At 36.2% G+C, this 17,965-nt stretch overlaps 1 protein-coding gene across 2 annotated transcripts in view; it reads left to right on the top strand.

Annotated features, from left to right (window-relative positions):
* Window positions 1-15,775, top strand: part of STT3B (STT3 oligosaccharyltransferase complex catalytic subunit B) — a 111,050-nt gene extending 95,275 nt beyond the window's left edge. The window contains exons 10-16 of one of the 2 annotated variants that reach the window (XM_030812228.1): window positions 372-583; window positions 1,949-2,136; window positions 3,172-3,343; window positions 4,208-4,381; window positions 7,539-7,652; window positions 11,068-11,280; window positions 14,136-15,775. In XM_030812228.1, the coding sequence (XP_030668088.1) occupies window positions 372-583; window positions 1,949-2,136; window positions 3,172-3,343; window positions 4,208-4,381; window positions 7,539-7,652; window positions 11,068-11,280; window positions 14,136-14,216 (1,154 nt within the window). In that variant the 3' untranslated portion in view covers window positions 14,217-15,775. The remainder of the gene's footprint in view (window positions 1-371; window positions 584-1,948; window positions 2,137-3,171; window positions 3,344-4,207; window positions 4,382-7,538; window positions 7,653-11,067; window positions 11,281-14,135) is intronic. The other variant, XM_030812229.1, reaches the window with a different exon arrangement.
* Window positions 15,776-17,965: the final 2,190 nt, after the last annotated feature.

Below are 17,965 nucleotides of genomic sequence, written 5' to 3'. Positions count from 1 at the left end.
AGATTTTAAATGTATAAATTTATTTTGCCTGGTGATGTCATGCACAAATATGTTTTTATCTGCCAGCTATGGGTTTTTTATGATGTTATTGACAAATAGTGAATTAAGTCTAATTCTTCATAACTAATTAAATTTGAATCATATACATTTTTCTAAACTGTGGATGTGTAGGTTTTATTTAGTGAACACTAGTTATAATTTCTAAATGTGGCTAATTAGTTGGTCAGTAGTATCAATTTAGAAACAATTAGATCGTTTGTGAGACATTTATATAATTCCAGATTGGTTTTATAGTGTGGTTTTAAGTATCTAGTTCAGTTTCCTGGGAACTTTTTCCCTCCGACATATTGTAAGAGAATTTGTCTTTGCAGTTGCTCTATATGCAATCAGTGCTGTCTACTTTGCTGGAGTGATGGTGCGACTGATGTTGACTTTGACTCCAGTCGTGTGTATGCTGTCTGCAATTGCCTTTTCAAATGTTTTTGAGCACTATTTGGGGGATGACATGAAAAGGGAAAATCCACCTGTGGAGGACAGCAGTGATGAGGATGACAAAAGAAACCAAGGAAATTTGTATGATAAGGTGGGGAATCTAAAGTAAGGCCTTTAAATTGTCTATGTACTTTCTTAATTTTTCCGCCACAGTAAGAACTATACATATCGAGAAATGTTATTAAATGATGATTTGGACAAACTGTGACTTTTGTAGTTGGTCTCCACTGTTTGCCTCAAAATATGAATCCTGGTCAGTCTTTTAGCTCAGAGTTAGAAAATAGAATGTAATCAGAAAAGGAATTCTTACTTCTTTTTGGTCATTTGTTACCTAAATACTTAAGATATATATCCTTGTTAATATACCCTTCCATTTTTGAGAGCAAAAACTTGATGCTGTACTAAATTACATAACATTTGGCACTGTAAACCCCTCTGAAACCGTGTGGACAGACAAGTGCTTATCCTTGAGGTCCATACTCAGTGCATACTTTCAAAATATTTTTGAAGTGATATTTGGTTGGTTGAACAGTAAAATGAAGGGAGCAAAGTACCTTTTTTAAAACCCTCCAGTTCGTTAGCAATAGGTAACTGGCCAATACAAGGTAATTTATTTTTAATCTATAGTTTCTCAGTTGGTGCAAGTGTGAAAAGGACTTGTAAGAATTAGAGCATTTGTCTTGGATGACATATTGAACTTTGCTATTTGAATATTGCCTAGATTTTAAAATACTAATAAATTAAACTTCCCAGTATCGGTATTAACTTTGAAAATTCTTTCCTTCTATCTGTAATTCGTAAAGATGTGTGTTAATAAACCCACATTCCTGATTTTTGTGTTTGTTGTTATTGTTGGGGTTTTTTTGTTGCTTTGTGGTTTCTTAACCAGCCTTGAAATTTAGAAGTTGTGACTTTTTCTATTCTCTCTTCCCTTTTTTGTTGGGGAAGGTGATTTTTTAAGGTAATCATAGTTTTAACAAGTCTGTTGGTTTTAGGGTTTCAAAATTGGAAGACTGATTCTGTTAATGCAGTTTTTTTCCTATACTAAAGTGGTACATGATCAAAATTATAGCTGAGCATTGCCATTTTCAGGATGTGGAATTCAGATTTTATAAGAATTTACATATTAAGATTTCACCAGAATGGGGTCGTTTGGTTAATCCCCTTTGTATTTAATTAAAGTATAAGGACAACTGGGTTTGAAAGCAGCTTCTTACTGGAGATAATTATTTTGCTCTATGACCAGTTTCTGGATTGGTATATTCCCAGGAAACTTTATTCACATTTGACTTAGAAAACACTCCATCACCCACATAAGAATATCTGATGGTTATAACTTTTCTGAGTCATAGAATTAAATTGATAGATAAACAGTCTCCCAACTTTTTCCATTGAGTATCTTAATGAAGCAAGTCAAATAATGAATTTGTCTAACCAATTTTTAAAATATTTTCAGGCAGGTAAAGTGAGGAAACATGCAACTGAACAGGAAAAAACTGAAGAGGGATTAGGCCCTAATATAAAAAGCATTGTCACCATGTTGATGCTGATGCTATTGATGATGTTTGCTGTCCACTGTACCTGGGTCACAAGCAATGCCTACTCTAGTCCAAGTGTAGTCCTGGCCTCATACAATCATGATGGGTAAGAAAATAACTTGGATACAAAAACATTTTATACTTACACTTCTTTTTCTTTGTCTCAAAGGATATAATTAAAAAATAGAATGTTGTTTGTGAGATTCTGCATTTGCTTTTTTGTTTTTAATTTTTGTAGGTACACAGTAAATACATAATTTTATGGGGTACATTCTGTGTATGTCTTTTGATACAGGCATGTGTAATGATCACGTGTAAAATGGGGTTTCCATCCCCTCAACTATTTATCCTTTCAGTTACAAACGATCAAGTTACACTCTTAGTTATTTTTAAATGTACAATTAAATTATTTTTGACTGTAATCACCCTGTCGTGTTCGTACCCATTAACCATCCCCGTGCACTCTCCCCTGCCCCGCCAGCCTCTGCCTTCCGCTCCTATGAAGCTCTGTATTTGAATCTACCTTTCTTTGTCCTCTCCTCCACCTTGGTGCCATGGGTAGTAATCACTGTATTTCATGCTCTTTTCCAGAATATTTCTGCATGCATAACCATATACATCAGTTTTTCTCAAATGTGTGGTCTTTGTACACACAGCATCATCATTACATGAAACTTGTTAGAAATGCAAATTCTTGACCTCACCCTAATGTTACAGAATTAGAAACCTGGGGCTGGGGGCCTAGCAGTCTGTGGTTTAATAGACCCAGGTGATTCGGATGCAGCTAAAATGTAAGAATAGCTGATTGATGTATTGCCATGGCTTTCAACTACTGTTTTACTTGGGAGCTTATTAGGCTTGTACACTATTAGGCCCTACCCCAGAACTACTGAATCAGAATCGGCTTTTTTTTTTTTTTTTACATACAAGATATGCAGGTGGTTTGTGCACACGCATTAGTTTGAATAACACTAGTCTAGCTCTTCATTGTTTCACTTTTTTTTTTCTCATCGGTAGAGGCTTTTAATAACTACCATCCTTAAAATCTGAACGTATTCAGTGGTTTAATACCTCAAGATTTTAAGTTAGCCTTTTCACATTTGTGACATCTCATTTAAAAGAGTATTGTGATTCTTTTCAGCACCAGGAATATCTTAGATGATTTTAGAGAAGCTTACTTTTGGCTAAGGCAAAATACAGATGAACATGCACGAGTAATGTCTTGGTGGGATTATGGCTATCAGATAGCTGGAATGGCTAATAGAACTACGTTGGTGGATAATAACACCTGGAATAACAGCCACATAGCACTGGTAAGGATTTAATAAACACAAGGTTAAAAAATCTTTATTCACTCCTTAGCAATCAGGCTTCACTTGTGACTAAATAGGAAAAATGTGGGTGAAAAGTACTCTGCTGAATTCTCAAAATACTTTTTTACACATATATTCAATAAAGTGAGTTCAAGGTGTGCTTATTTTGTTTTTAAGAATGGTACTAAGTATCATTCAGAATTGCAGGCCGATTTCTGGTAGATTTTGTGATAAATTTAGCTTACTGAAGAATTAGACAAAATCTGCAACTTAAAATGTTTGGCTTGTATTTTTTGTGTTATAAACTAAAAATTATTTGCAAATATGTAAAGTAAATGCACTGTATTTTATGGATAGGCAAACTGTTCCTCTAGCTATTAAACAACTAGTCTACATAGATTAATGTAATCCCCTCTTTGTACTTCAAAGATTTTTAAATACAAAGAGTAGTCTTAACCAAATGAATTCTATTTGTATTACTGTTGTAGCTAATTATCAGATGTGTGCTAGACTGGGGAGAAGAAATATATGTGCTAGCAAGATCACTGGCCAGCCCTGGCCTGCGGTTGTGAGAAGTTGTTTTTTCTAAGCTTGCCTGCTTTCATCATAAAATGTTAATGTCATAGAACTTAATTATTAGTAAAATATTAGAACATATATTCTGATTTTTGACTATAAATTAGTTATAGTAGTTGAGACGTTCATAGATTTCAATGCATTTGTTGAATTCATAGGAAATCATTTCTGCAAAAAAATTCCATGTAAAACAAACTCTTGATGAATTCCATGTTGTAAAAATATACATTGATTTTTATGAATGTGGGAATAATCAAAAACATTCTCTTTTTTTTTAAAATTCTGCAGGTGGGAAAAGCTATGTCTTCTAATGAAACAGCAGCCTATAAAATCATGAGGACTCTAGATGTAGATTATGTTTTGGTTATTTTTGGAGGGGTTATTGGCTATTCTGGTGATGATATCAACAAATTTCTCTGGATGGTTAGGATAGCTGAAGGGGAACATCCCAAAGACATTCGGGTAAGAAACTAGATAATTCTAGGTATGTGAAAAATAGCTCACTGTGTCCAAGTAATTCTCTGATCTTGCTAATCGCATTGTATTTGTTTCATCATCCTATCCCTCAGATTAGTTCCTTACCCTGGCTTTACTATTTATTAAAGATAGTAGAGGCATTTCCTATATTAAAACTTTTTGAACTCGAAATGGAACTAATATACCATTCTTCCCCATGAAGCAGTCCCTTGCCAAGACTTCTTACTTTTACGTCTCTTCACAGCCTCTCACGTCATCCCTTTCTTTCCATTTCCATTGCTTCCACTCTAGTACTTACCCTTATGCTTGTAAACCTGAAATAGGATAGTAGCCTTGAAATTGCTATCTTTGCCTTGTTTCTTCCCTCCCAGTGTAAGATGAAATTGATCATGTTACTTTTAGGCTCAAAAGACTTCAATAGATTAAGGGAAAGGGTCTTAAAACCAGACAGACATGAGTTAAAACTAAAACTGTCAACTTGGGCAAGTTATTTTAGCCAGTCAACATAATATACTTTGAGCACTAGGTTTAGTTCTAGGATCTGGAATTAAAATGGTGACCAAGGCTGACTAGGTTATCTTTTGCCAAAAATAACTAATTTGTAGTGCCGTTTAATGAGAATTTGTAGTAAAGTAGTTGAAGCCCCAGCCTAGGGACTGGTACAAAGTAGATAACCTCTGATAAAACATTGGTATAAAGTGTAAACTCTTTAGCTTGGAATGTAACCCTCTTCATGTTTGCCTTCCTTTGCTGGTCTCTTGTTCTTCTGCCACCTTTTTCTACTCTGCCAGTATGTTCTAGCCCCTGAAACTTGCTTGTGGTTTCTTTCCTTGACACACCTGACAAGTGCGTTTCTACTGTTCTCTTTCCTGGAATACCTTCCCTACCACAGACTTGTCCCCTCTCCAAAAGCCATTTTCTGGTATACTCACATCTGTACTCATCACCAAATTATTTATACCTGTTTTGCAGGAGTCCCCAGACCCCAGGCAGCGGACCAGCACTGGTCCGTGGCCTGTTAGGAATCAGGCCACATAGCAGGAGGTAAGGGGCAGGTGAGCGAGCATTGCCGCCTGAGCTCCGCCTCCTGTCAGACCAGCGGCAGCATTAGATTTTCATAGGAGCACAAACCCTATTGTGAACTGCGCATGCAGGGGATCTAGGTTGCATGTTCCTTATGAGAATCTAACCAGTGCTTGATGATCTGAGGGGGAACAATTTCATCTAGAAACCACCAGCCCTCCGCCATCCGTGGAAAAATTGTCTTCCACGAAACCAGTCTCTGGTGCCAAAAAGGTTGGGGACCACTGCTATTTTGTATTAGATTCTGTCTTACCTCTTTCACTAAATTGTGAGCTCTTAGAAGATGGACATCCAGCATTGTGCTTTTACATGATGAAGGCACAAAAGATATGAGTAATTGCCACTGATCCAGAATAAAGGAGTCTTTTGGGAAAATGTATGCAGGTGTCATGTGATGGGGATGAAGTAAAGCCTCAGATTTCCTGGTCAAATGTCAATGCTGTAATGTTTCCCTTAACTGTGATTAGTAAACATTTTTTTTTGTATTAATCTTCTGAAATTTAATTCTCCCAGTATGGTTTTTATTTGCGGATTTGCTTTGGCAGTCAGTGTTAAAACTGTGACATGTGATAGATCACTGTTTCTAAATGTATGCTTTCAACATTAATATTACAGAAATCCTAAATTTCTGTGCATCTTAAATTATTTTTAAACTTTGTGAATAGATAATACAGTCATATGGTTCAAAAGTAAAGTATAAGAGGATATACAATAAATGGCTACCCTTCTTCATGTGGTTCAAAAATAAAGTGTAAGAGGATATACAAAAAAGTCTACCCCCCTAAAAAAAAAAGTTCTTCTATAGTTAGTAACAATGCATTGTGTACTTGTAAGTTGCTAAGAGAGTAGATATTTCAGTGTTCTCACTACAACAAAATAAGTATGATTGATGCATATGTTAGTTAGATCGATGTAGCCATTTCACAGTGCATCTTTCAAAACATGGTGTACACCATAAATATACACAAATTTATGTGTCAGTTAAAAATGGGGGGGGTGGAGTCCCTGGTAATCACTGGTTCTTTTCTTGTGATTCTTAACTTCTAGCAAGTTATATACCCTGTTCACTTCATAATATGTCTTGGTGATCTTTCCATGTTAGAATACGGAGAACTTCTTCATTCCTTTGTTTACATTTGCACAGTACGTTGCATTTTTTTGTGTGTGTGCCATGATTTATTTAACCTGTCCCCATTGATGGAATTTAGATTGTTTCCAATATTTTAGTTTTATAAACAATGGCATAATAATTTTCTGCATTCATTAATTTGGCCATATACAAGTATCTCTGTAGCGTTAATTCCTGGAAAAGGAATTTCTGACTCAGAAATTACATTTTTTACCTAGAGTGCCAAAATTGTTCCTCATAGAGGTTAATTTATAAGTTAACCCAATAAAAATTACCACAGGAGTCTTTTTAACATTCTCCTTCCCAGATAAAGCCAATTTTAAAGTTCATGTGGAAAAATTTAGCTAGAACATTTAAGAAAACTCTGAAAAGGAATAATGGAGATGAGGTTGGGTAATTGAGAGAGCCAGCCCTACCTGGTATTAAGCCATGGTGTTGGTACCAGTCTCTTTAAATTATGAAAGTGGCTATGTGCAGTGGCTCATGTCTGTAATCCTAGTATTTTGGGAGGCCAATCACTTGAGCCCAGTAGTTCAAGACCAGCCTGGACAACATGGTGAAACCCTGCCTCTACAAAAAAATGCAAAAATTAGTTGGGCGTGGTGCTGTGGGCCTATAGTCCCAGCTACTTGAGAGGCTGAAATGGGAGGATTGCTTGAGCCCAGGAGGTTGAGGCTGCAGTGAGCCACGGTCACGCCACTGCACTCCAGCCTCGATGACAGAACAAGACCTTGTCTCAAAAATAATGATTATTAAGGCCTTATAACATGGTTCAAAGTCTGGTGGGATTAATTTTTTTGAGGTGTAACTGAATATGGCTTTATAAAGATACCTCAAAAGCTTATTCTTACGGGGAAATGAAAAGAGGAAACTGTAGCTTTGAATATGTTAAGTTGAACTAACGTAGAACTTCTGCTTTCTTTCTTGTAGGAAAGTGACTATTTTACTCCACAGGGAGAATTCCGTGTAGACAAAGCAGGATCCCCTACTTTGTTGAATTGCCTTATGTATAAAATGTCGTACTACAGATTTGGAGAAATGCAGGTTAGTTAAATCCATTTTTCTCTAATTTTCATTCAAAATAATATTTAGAACATAGTCTTATTTGCCTCTAGAAAACAGGATAATGATATTTTTGTGCTGAAGAGAAATGTGCTTGTCTAAATAGTCTTTTTTTTCATTAAATTTAGATTTCTGAAACTAATATGTGAGAAATTAGAAAATAAAATTTTAGATCAAGGACTTCTTTCTAACATATTTATTAACAGTAGCCTCAAATCCAATCTTTGCTTGCCATCTCACCGTTAGACCTCATGCTTTTGGAAAGTATTTTTCTCCAAGAAGAGTTCTCCTAGCTAGGAAACAGTGTGGTGTCTTAGGTCACTTTGCTGCTTGGTGGATAAAAGCTTAAAATTAAAGATTGGAAGTAAATAGTCACTTCAGATGTTCACTGTCTCCCTGTTCTCCATTACCACAAATAGCTAGAGCTGTCTGGGTCAGAGTTTTCCAGTAAATTAGAATGATGTGGTACAAAAGCTTAAGGGTCTACAAAATGAGTGAATGTGCAAAGAGGCATTGTGGCAGAAAGAAGAAACAATGGACTTGATGTCATAATACCTGTGTTTTCGATCGGGTTCTGTCAAGTCATATAACTCTCAGACAATTTGTATCTGCCTTGGATTCCAGTTCTTTTCTTGTTTGTAAATAATGGGGCCTGGATTGATGACTTGATTTTTAGGGAAACCAGAATATGTAACCCCAAAATAGGCCTCTTTGACATGAAAGTTAATTTTGAGCTGAAGGCAATTTAGAAGCAGCAAACAGAGAAAAAGTTCTATCTAACCTCTTTTCTGCCTAAAGGCAGAATATAAATTCTCCTTTACTGGAGACAACTCTAAGACTCTTATCAGCCCAGAGAAAGCACCAGAGGAATCTGCAAACAAAACTTACTCCATTAGTTTCTCCCATATATGTACCCTTCTACTTTCCCATCTTGAAGGCCTAAAACCACTTTCTTTGTCCTTTCTCCACAAATGTATTGTTCTTTGTTAAACATGCTATGTAAGCCAGAGTTCTAAGCCACTGCTTTCAGTTCCTTTTCATTGAGGTTTCTCCTGCATAATGTGCGCCGAACGTCTTAATAAATTTGTCTTGCTCTTGTTAGTTGTAAGTATCTGTCCCAAATTATTATCTTCATACTATTAGTTTCACTGAAAACTGCTTATTTCTGTATTTCTAAGTTGATAAGAAAGCAGAGGGAAAAATTGCTTGCTTAATTTTATACTATCACTGGGAATCAAGATAGCTATCAAAACTAAAGGGGTGTGTTTGGACCTCAATTTGTGAATCAAGTTTTACCGTGGTCTTTTGTTTGTTTGTTTTTTGTTTTTGAGAGGGAGTCTCGCTCTGTCACCCAGGCTGGAGTGCAGTGGCGTGATCTTGGCTCACTGCAAGCTTTGCCTCCCAAGTTCACGCCATTCTCCTGCCTCAGCCTCCCGAGTAGCTGAGACTACAGGCGGCTGCCACCACGCCCGGCTAATCGTTTGTATTTTTAGTAGAGATGGGGTTTCACCATGTTAGCCAGGATGGTCTCGATCTGACCTCGTGATCCCCCCACCTTGGCCTCCCAAAGTGCTGGGATTGCAGGTCTGAGCCACCACGCCAAGCCCCAAGTTTTATCCTTTTCTAAAACACCATCTTTGTGGCTAATATGGACTAGAATATTCACTTGGTTTCAGAATAGTTAGCATATACTGTGTTCCTGTTTGTTGTGTTGCTTCAGGTAATTCCAGATCATATTTTATCATTACTCACTTGGAATTACTCTGTAGATGACTTAAAAAACAGCAGGTGATAATCTAGATTTAGGTTTTTGTTTGTGTTTATAATTTCTTTTGAAGGCCACATTTGGTCTTTAAACTCTTGCTAAGAAAGAAGCACACTGGCCATAATAATCAGTTACCCCAGAAAACATATTTTCTGATTGGCTTGTTTCTGATTAGTTTCTCTGCTCACTACTGATCACATTGAAGGACCTTTTTCTTCCTCTCTTTTAAGTTTATCAATAGTTTTAAGCCATGTTCCCAGCATACATTCATTTTGATGCCTACCTTACTCAAGCCATCATATAGATAAGCAAGAAAAAGTAATTCACTATTTGAAGGAGAGCTGGTTTTCATGTTTGTTTTAAAGTTGAGTTTTGCCAGGCCTGGTGGCTCACACCTGTAATCCCAGAATTTTGGGAGGTTAGGTGGGAGGATTGCTTGAGCCCAGGAGTTTGAGACCAGCCTGGGCAAGATGGCGAAACCCAGTCTCTGTTTAAAAAAAAAAATGGAAAAAAAAGTTGAATTTACTTATGCTAGATTTGTATGTCAACATAAACTTAGTCTGAGCATTTTTTTTTTCCCCTGAGACAGGATCTCACTCTGTGGCCCATACTGGAGTACAGTGGTGCAATCATGGTTCACTGCAGCCTTGACCTCCTGGGCTCAGTTGATCCTCCCACCTCAGCCTCCTGAGTAGCTGGGACTACAGGCACATACCACCACGTCCAGTTAATTTTTGTATTTTTTGTAGAGACAAGATCTTGCTATGTTGCCCAGGCTGGTCTTGAACTCCTGGGCTCAGGCCATCCTCCTGCCTCAGCGTCCCAAAGTACTGGGATTATAGGTGTGAGCCACCACATCAAGACAGTCTGAGAATTTCTTAAAGTCTCCTTCTCTCCCTATGTTTTCCCATTTTATCCCTCAAATCCCTTCACGGTTTGGTTTTTTTATTTGGCCTCCTTTGTAGTTCCCACTTTCAGAATGTAGTATCTCTTACTTGTGCATTTATTTAACAAATAATAATTGGGATATAAAGCTACACTTTGAATAAGACAAAGACATGTTTACATCCCAGTCAAAGATACAGGTAATTTTTAGCGTAAGTAAAGATGTTAATAATATATATTATGGAGTAAAAGAACAAGATGCTATGAGGAAATAATAAAGGAGATTTGTCAGTCACTAATCTCAAGAAAATATTTCCCTGAAGGGGATGGTAAAGGAGCTAACCATGCAAAAGAGCTGAATGAAGAACATGCCAGGCAGAGAGGATAGATAGTGCAAGGCCCTGAAACAGAAAAGAAGCACCTTGGGTGTGTTCTTTCTGTATACCTATAAAAAGGGCTTTGATAGATTTCATTTCTATGTTTTGGTGGATTTTTTTTTTTTAATGCCTTTAGAATGCTCATCTACTCTAAGGATTTTGTGAAATTCTTACTCTGATGTACTTAGTTTCTCTCTTCCTGATTTTTTCCTATCTAGTTAGCAATATACGAGAACTATTAAAATAGATTACTTGATTGTTTTCCTAGTTTAAAGGGAGAAGGTATTACTGTAATGATAACGTTTACTGTCTTATAACACTGAATGTTTTCCAATATGGTTAACACTCAATAATAATGTCACTTTTGCAGCTGGATTTTCGTACACCCCCAGGTTTTGACCGAACACGTAATGCTGAGATTGGAAATAAGGACATTAAATTCAAACATTTGGAAGAAGCCTTTACATCAGAACACTGGCTTGTTAGGATATATAAAGTAAAAGCACCTGATAACAGGGAGACATTAGATCACAAACCTCGAGTCACCAACATTTTCCCAAAACAGAAGTATTTGTCAAAGAAGGTGGGTGCCAAGTGAAGGCATTAAAGGGTAACTTAAGGTGTGTTGGTTTGTATGAAAAAGAATTTCTGGAAATTGCAATAAATTTCCATCTGCCAGATTTATAAAGACTATGGCTTCTATATTAATACAAAATAAATATCAGGCTAGTCTGCTAGGAGCATTCCTTTCAAACTGAGCACTTCAGATATCCCAAGCTGAGATTCTTCCAGAGGCATTCTGGCTTTGGTTTGTGCTATTCTCACTGGTAAGACTTACTTGTAAAGTAAGATGTAGCTGTGGCCATCGCTTTCCAAGCCTGTATGAAAGTAAAAATGCTAAATTCTCAAGTAATAGAATTATGATTAGTTCTTCATCTTTTGAGCAGAGCAAATTTATATTGCATCTTCATGTTCCATTCTTAGTATGATGTTACTCTATTATTCATTGAATAAAGAATAGGTTTGAGTTGGGTGAGTCCTTCTGAAGCCCAAAAAAATCATTTATCTTAAGATAATTATTTTTTAATGTAATTGTGACAAAGCTTATAGGCAGGAATTATGAGACTACTGTAATTCTTTCCTAATGAGTATTATATAAGATATGAAGTATTTCATTGGGGGTCATTATTCCTCACTTAAGCCAAATAGATCTATAATCTTTGCTATAAAAGAGGACTAAAAATTAGTATTTATATAGGTTGTCCAGCAATAGGAAATGGGAAGTAATGAACAGTCAGATAAAATGTTAAGGTTCATTATAAGGTACTATCCTTATAATACTGATTATTATTAGACTGACTTCGGATCTCATTTTTTAAGTATGCTTAGGTTTACATAGCTCAGATCAGCTATCTTATTGAAACAACCGTCTTAACTCTTTGTTACTTAAAATATACATCAAATATATTCAAAATACAGATGATTTTAATTTGACTATAAAAGTGCTGAATATTAATGGTGTGGTATGTAAATGGAAGCTTTTTATATGAATATTTTATGTGCCAGATGTAAATTACCATATCTAGACTAATGTATTTAAAGATGTCACATAGAGCTGACATTCATTGTGTTAGTCATATCAAACTCATCATCTTTAGGTAAAATAACATTAAAAAATCAGATGATTGTCACAGGCATGAGGTAGGAGAAAATGGTGAGCAGCAAATGCTGCTAGTCTCAAAGCAGTTATTCATAAGATATCCAAGTATAACTAAGGTGTACTTTTTCTGCAGAAAGAGGGCTGTTGAACTTGTCTGATGATATAGACCCCAAAGGCAGTGAATTTTCTTCATTTGACCCCTTTTGTCTTCCCATCATTTTCCCCAAATAAATGTGAATGGATAAATAAAACAATCTGTCTTGTGTGCCCAAAACATATATTGTGGTAGCCAATAACATATTTTGACGTTCTGGTTTCCATGGCTTTAGATGTTTTGTACTAGCACTATGAAGGAATGCTTTTTATACTTTCTCTACCCTGGTTTTGACTTTGGAGGAGGAGGGTATACATAACAGCATCCATTCTGAGAGTTCACCGGCCATCGCAAAGCCGTCATGACTAAGGTGCTAGAAATTGTAGTCCAGGCTGCAGAAAAGGCTTTTTGGCACATGGTTCACTGCCAGTAGGAGGAAAGCACCCTGAGGGCTGTTACACACTTGGATATTCCTGGGGCACATCATAAGATCTCATAGAAAAAGTATCCTGTTAGAATCTGGATGTAATGATAATAAAGGAACTACTAGATCTGGTTTGAAGTTTTGAAAATTGTATCCTCTGAAGTTTCTTACTTTGTGCCTTAATAAAATCAGTTTAACAATAAGGTAACATAATGGGGTTAACAAGTTAGCAGTAGCTAATTTTTAGTACCTTAAGAAGGATTGCATTTTGCCTTGTGTTCTCATCCCTGTTAGAAACTACTATAAATTGTCTTGAATTAAATATCATGAATAAAGGAACATGATGCAGGATTTACCCAGTTTCTGAAACCTCTGAGAGTTGTATTTAAATGTGAAAATTGAATTGAGTGGTCAGTCTCTTGAGTCTTCTGCCTCTGTTAACCCAGAGCTTTGATGGTGCATTAAGTTACTTATTTTCAAAAAATATTTGCTGTCTTCAATATCTAGGGCTGTGTGTCAGATTGAAAGACATATGTGCCTGTAATTTATCCTGTAGGGTTCTAACATAAATATTTTTGTAGTAATTTGTACCACTACATTCCCGGTAATTTGTTTCTAATCCTAGGAAATGTCTATTGAAAGTATTTTAGTGGGAGACTGAATTGTTAAGAAAAATATTTTATTTTTAAAAGATCTATGAAACTGAAGGAATGTTGTTTTGCTTTACATTTTCAATTGCTTATTTTCCTATCTAAAGGATTATTTTTAGAGAATGTACCAAGTGATTATATCTCATTTTTGTAGATGTTTACAGTCGTCCTCATTTTACAGAAAACAGGGACTCTAAGAGTTAGTAAGTTAACTTGTTTTTCTGGCACACACCTAATTTCCTGGAGGCTAAACCAGGAGCAGCATTGCCATTTCTGATTCCTTAGTCTAGTGTTAAAGATTCTGTCTTGCCTGGAAATTTTGATAATTACAGCTCAGCACTTTGTGGTTGAGAAGAGAGCTGAAGATTCATTCACTTGATGGTGAGGATGTCTAGGAACCTAGTCCTTTCACTTTGGATGTGTTAGTGTACTCAGGTAAGAAACACCACTAACAGTTTAGTGGTGTTCACTGAACTATTTAAGGAATCCAGTCACAAGAAGAGCAAAGAGCTTACTAAGTCATCATAGTGCAGTAAACCATGTGTGTGTTTATAGATTTTTTAATCAGTAAGAAGCCTGCATTAATACTATGTGTTTTGTTTTTTTATAGACTACCAAAAGGAAGCGTGGCTACATTAAAAATAAGCTGGTTTTTAAGAAAGGCAAGAAAATATCTAAGAAGACTGTTTAAATGCACTGTTCTGGTTCCGAACTTGAAGCAGTTGTCCTTGTGAGAACCGGTCTTTGCCTTTAGCTCATGTCATGTTTCACAGCAACAGAGGGTACAGAACCATCACTGGCCCAGGTTAATGTACAAAATTTTCTGGCAATGCCTGATTAAAAAAATAAAATTGGCTTGTTGAGAACAGCTGTTTTCGATTTCTAATGTGAAGCAAGACAGAGCACTGCTGTAAATGTCTAGCAGCAGATTTTTTTTTTTTATTGGTACATATTATCCTTCAAATCTGAGAATTTGGACTAATTGCACCAAAGAACCCTCTAATTTGGTCCCTGGCACATGCATACTTGTTAATGTTTTTATTCTTTTACAAGACCTGCATTTTATTTGAATTACCCAAATAGCAATATGTAAAATACAAATGACAAAATGTGATGAGAGCTTCTTGAACCGGTAAACTAGTACAGGTCTGAGAAAGACATATTAGAAAAATCATTATACTTCCTTGAATTATATTTATTTTCATGTTTCTCCAATGCAAAGAATGTTTCATCAAATGTGTATTTTCTATTGCTTACTGTTTGCTCTGAGAAGAAGCTGCTGTTTCAAAGATGGACCTCTGAGTAGCTAATTGATTCAAGTAGTTTTTTTATGTTGACACATTATTACTGTTGTTAGCAGTTGTTTTCACCAGGTACTTACAGAGCAGATTTCATACATCATTCATTCAAGGGCTAAATTTATATTCTTTGGAAATCATGGCAACTACACAGGATGTTGCTTACCAGGATGGGGTTTTGGTGTCTTAGTACTGAAGTTAGCACTATGTTTACATGCAAAAGATTAAGGAAAAAACCCTTAAAGTGAACAGGTATACAAAGTTCATTTTCTGTGACTCATCAAAATGACAAAAGACTTGTAACAACTTTGCCTGGACTTTTCATTTTACAACAGTTTCATCCATCACAATGATTTTGTTCTCTGCTCCATATTTTTTAATCCCTTAAGCATTTGATGAAACACTCTTTAGTGCTATATGCATTTTCTTACTTTTATTAAAAATGTGACAATTGTCAAAAAATGCACTAAAATGTAAATGGAGATTGAACAAGTTCACTTTCCAGCTTATAGTCAACTTTATACAGACTTGAACATTTTCTCCAGTTGTTCAGTAAAAGTGAAAGAGAAAGGGTTTTTCCTGCCACAGGATATAACTTTTTTTTATATAACAAGCATAACACACCACTGCTTTTGGTGGAAAAGTACAGAATAGTATGTACCTTTTATGAAGAAAAATGTAATTTACAATGTTCAGTGAGAATGTTACTGCTGATTTTCTTTTCCAAGGTGTAGAATATTCTTTGATTTATAGAATTCATTTTTGACCCAGATGATGGTTCCTTTACAGAACAATAAAATGGCTGAACATTTTCACAAATAGAGTGTAACGAAGTCTGGATTTCTGATACCTTGTCATATGGGGGATTTTATTTTACTTTGTTGCTTTAAAATTCAATGCAGAGAAGTTGTTGACTGTAGGGGAAATAAAGTTAATTCAAATTTTGTGTTAAGTGTTGTTTTTTACAAATCTTTTGGTTTTGAAAGGAATTAGTACTGAACACGTACCTCCTCCTTCCTTGTTGACTTTCACAAAGGTTTTAAAGAAAATGTGTGGAAAAAAATACGTTAGATTATTTCATCTTAGACCAAGCTATTTTATTTGGCCTTCTTTTACCCTGGAATGAAAATCTCGGTTTTTTGGATTTGTTTTTGTTTTTTGTTTTTGGAAGGGATTTGGGGAGGGGGAACACCTAGCCAACTAGGGATTTTATCTCTGTGTAAATAAGGATAGGAACCTAACAAAACCATCCATGAAGTTCTGGTAATGAAATGTCAAGTCTCAGTATAGAATTTTCTCATTAGAAAAATCCCAAAGGAAAGACCCCTCACCTTTCTCAGGAAACAACATTTTGGTTCAGTGTATCTTGTCAGTAAAATACTATATTGTAACTGTTTAAGCACTTGTATTGTAGCACAAAAGTGAAATAGTAGTTTGAATACATTGGAACATAGGATAATTGACTTAAAATATTCTTTAGATCTCTTAATTCATTTCATGCGTGATCACTAACATTGTACACCAAAGGAACTTAAAGATCGCGGCCTTGAAGTTTTAGACTATAAAATAGCTTTTAGGCTGTAGTGCTCTGTAGTATAAATAAGGCAGTGAGGCAGCAACTCCAAAGACAAAATTCCCTTTTAAGACTTACATTGTAACCTACTTGAGTTTATAGTTCTGGAGTTTTAATTCATTTGCATTCTAGGCCATGACCAAGTGACCAGAGGACTAAAATAGTATAAAAGCATCCTGTAGTGAGTTTCCATAGCCAAGGGGCTGTAAGATCATGAAATTTGGAGCTGTTTCTCGTTTTTAAAAAATTAATGGTAAAATACATATTAAATAAAATTTACCAACTTAACCATTTTGAAGTATACAGTTCAATAGTGAAGTACATTTACATTGTTGTGCTACCAGTCTCCAGAACTCTTTTCATCTTGCTGTAGCTGCTGCTGCTTAATGCTGGTTTTGCCATGTTGCCCATAGTCTTTAATCAAGATAGGTGGAGTAATGGATAAATGTTGAGCTCAACAGCTGTCTGCCATGGAAATAGTAGGAAATTGAGACAGACCAAAAACAGTAATGAAATGTCATGATATCTTATTGTGAAATGTCACAGAGAACACAAAAATGTACAGTTGACCCTTGAACAACATGAGTTGCACACATGGATTTTTTTTCAATAAATGTATTGAAAAATTTTGGCCGGGCACAGTGGCTTACGCCTGTAATCCCAGCACTTTGGGTGGCTGAGGTGGGCAGATCATTTGAGGTCAGGAGTTCGAGACCAGCCTGGCCAACATGGTATAACCCCATCTCTACTAAAAATACAAAAATTAGCCAGGCATGGTGGCGAGCACCTGTAGTCCAGCTACTCTGGAGGCTGAGGCTGGAGAATAGCTTGAACCTGGGAGGCGGAGGTTGCAGTGAGCTGAGGTCGTGCCACTGCACTGCAGCCTGGGCAACAGAGTGAGACGCTGTCTCAAAAAACCTATATAATTAATGTATTGAAACATTTTTGGAGATTTACAACAATTTGAAAAAAGCTTGCAAATGAACTGCATAGCCTAGAAATATTTTAAAAGAAAAAGCTATGTGATTAATGCACAAAGTACATAGATAACCACTTTTTTGCTGTTGATTTGAGACAGTCTTGCTCCATCACTCGGGCTGGAGTGCAGTGACGTGATATCGGCTCACTGCAACCTCCACCTCCTGGGTTCAAGCGATTCTCGTGTCTCAGCCTCCCAAGCAGCTGGGACTACAGGTGCCCACCACCATCCCTGGCTAATTTTTGTATGTTTGGTAGAGATGGGGTTTCACCACATTGGCCATGCTCATCTTGAACTCCTGGCTTCAAGTGATCAACTTGTCACGACCTCCCAAAGTGCTGGGATTACAGGTAAGCCACTGCACCTGGCCTAGGTACTACTATTTTATCATTTACTACCATAAAATATATACAAGTCTATCATATGTTAAAATTTATGAAAACTTAAGCTCACTACATGGTGCCATTCACAGTTGAGAAATGTAAACCAATGTAAAGCCATATTAAATCATAACTGCATAAAATACGTACTGTACTATAATAATATAGCCATCTGTTGCTACTGTGAGCTCAAGTTGCTAGTATCCACTT

The sequence above is a fragment of the Nomascus leucogenys genome, chromosome 4 (genome assembly GCF_006542625.1).
Source record: "Nomascus leucogenys isolate Asia chromosome 4, Asia_NLE_v1, whole genome shotgun sequence".
In the NCBI taxonomy this organism is placed as follows: domain Eukaryota; kingdom Metazoa; phylum Chordata; class Mammalia; order Primates; family Hylobatidae; genus Nomascus; species Nomascus leucogenys.
This window is presented reverse-complemented; position numbering and strand designations above follow the sequence as displayed.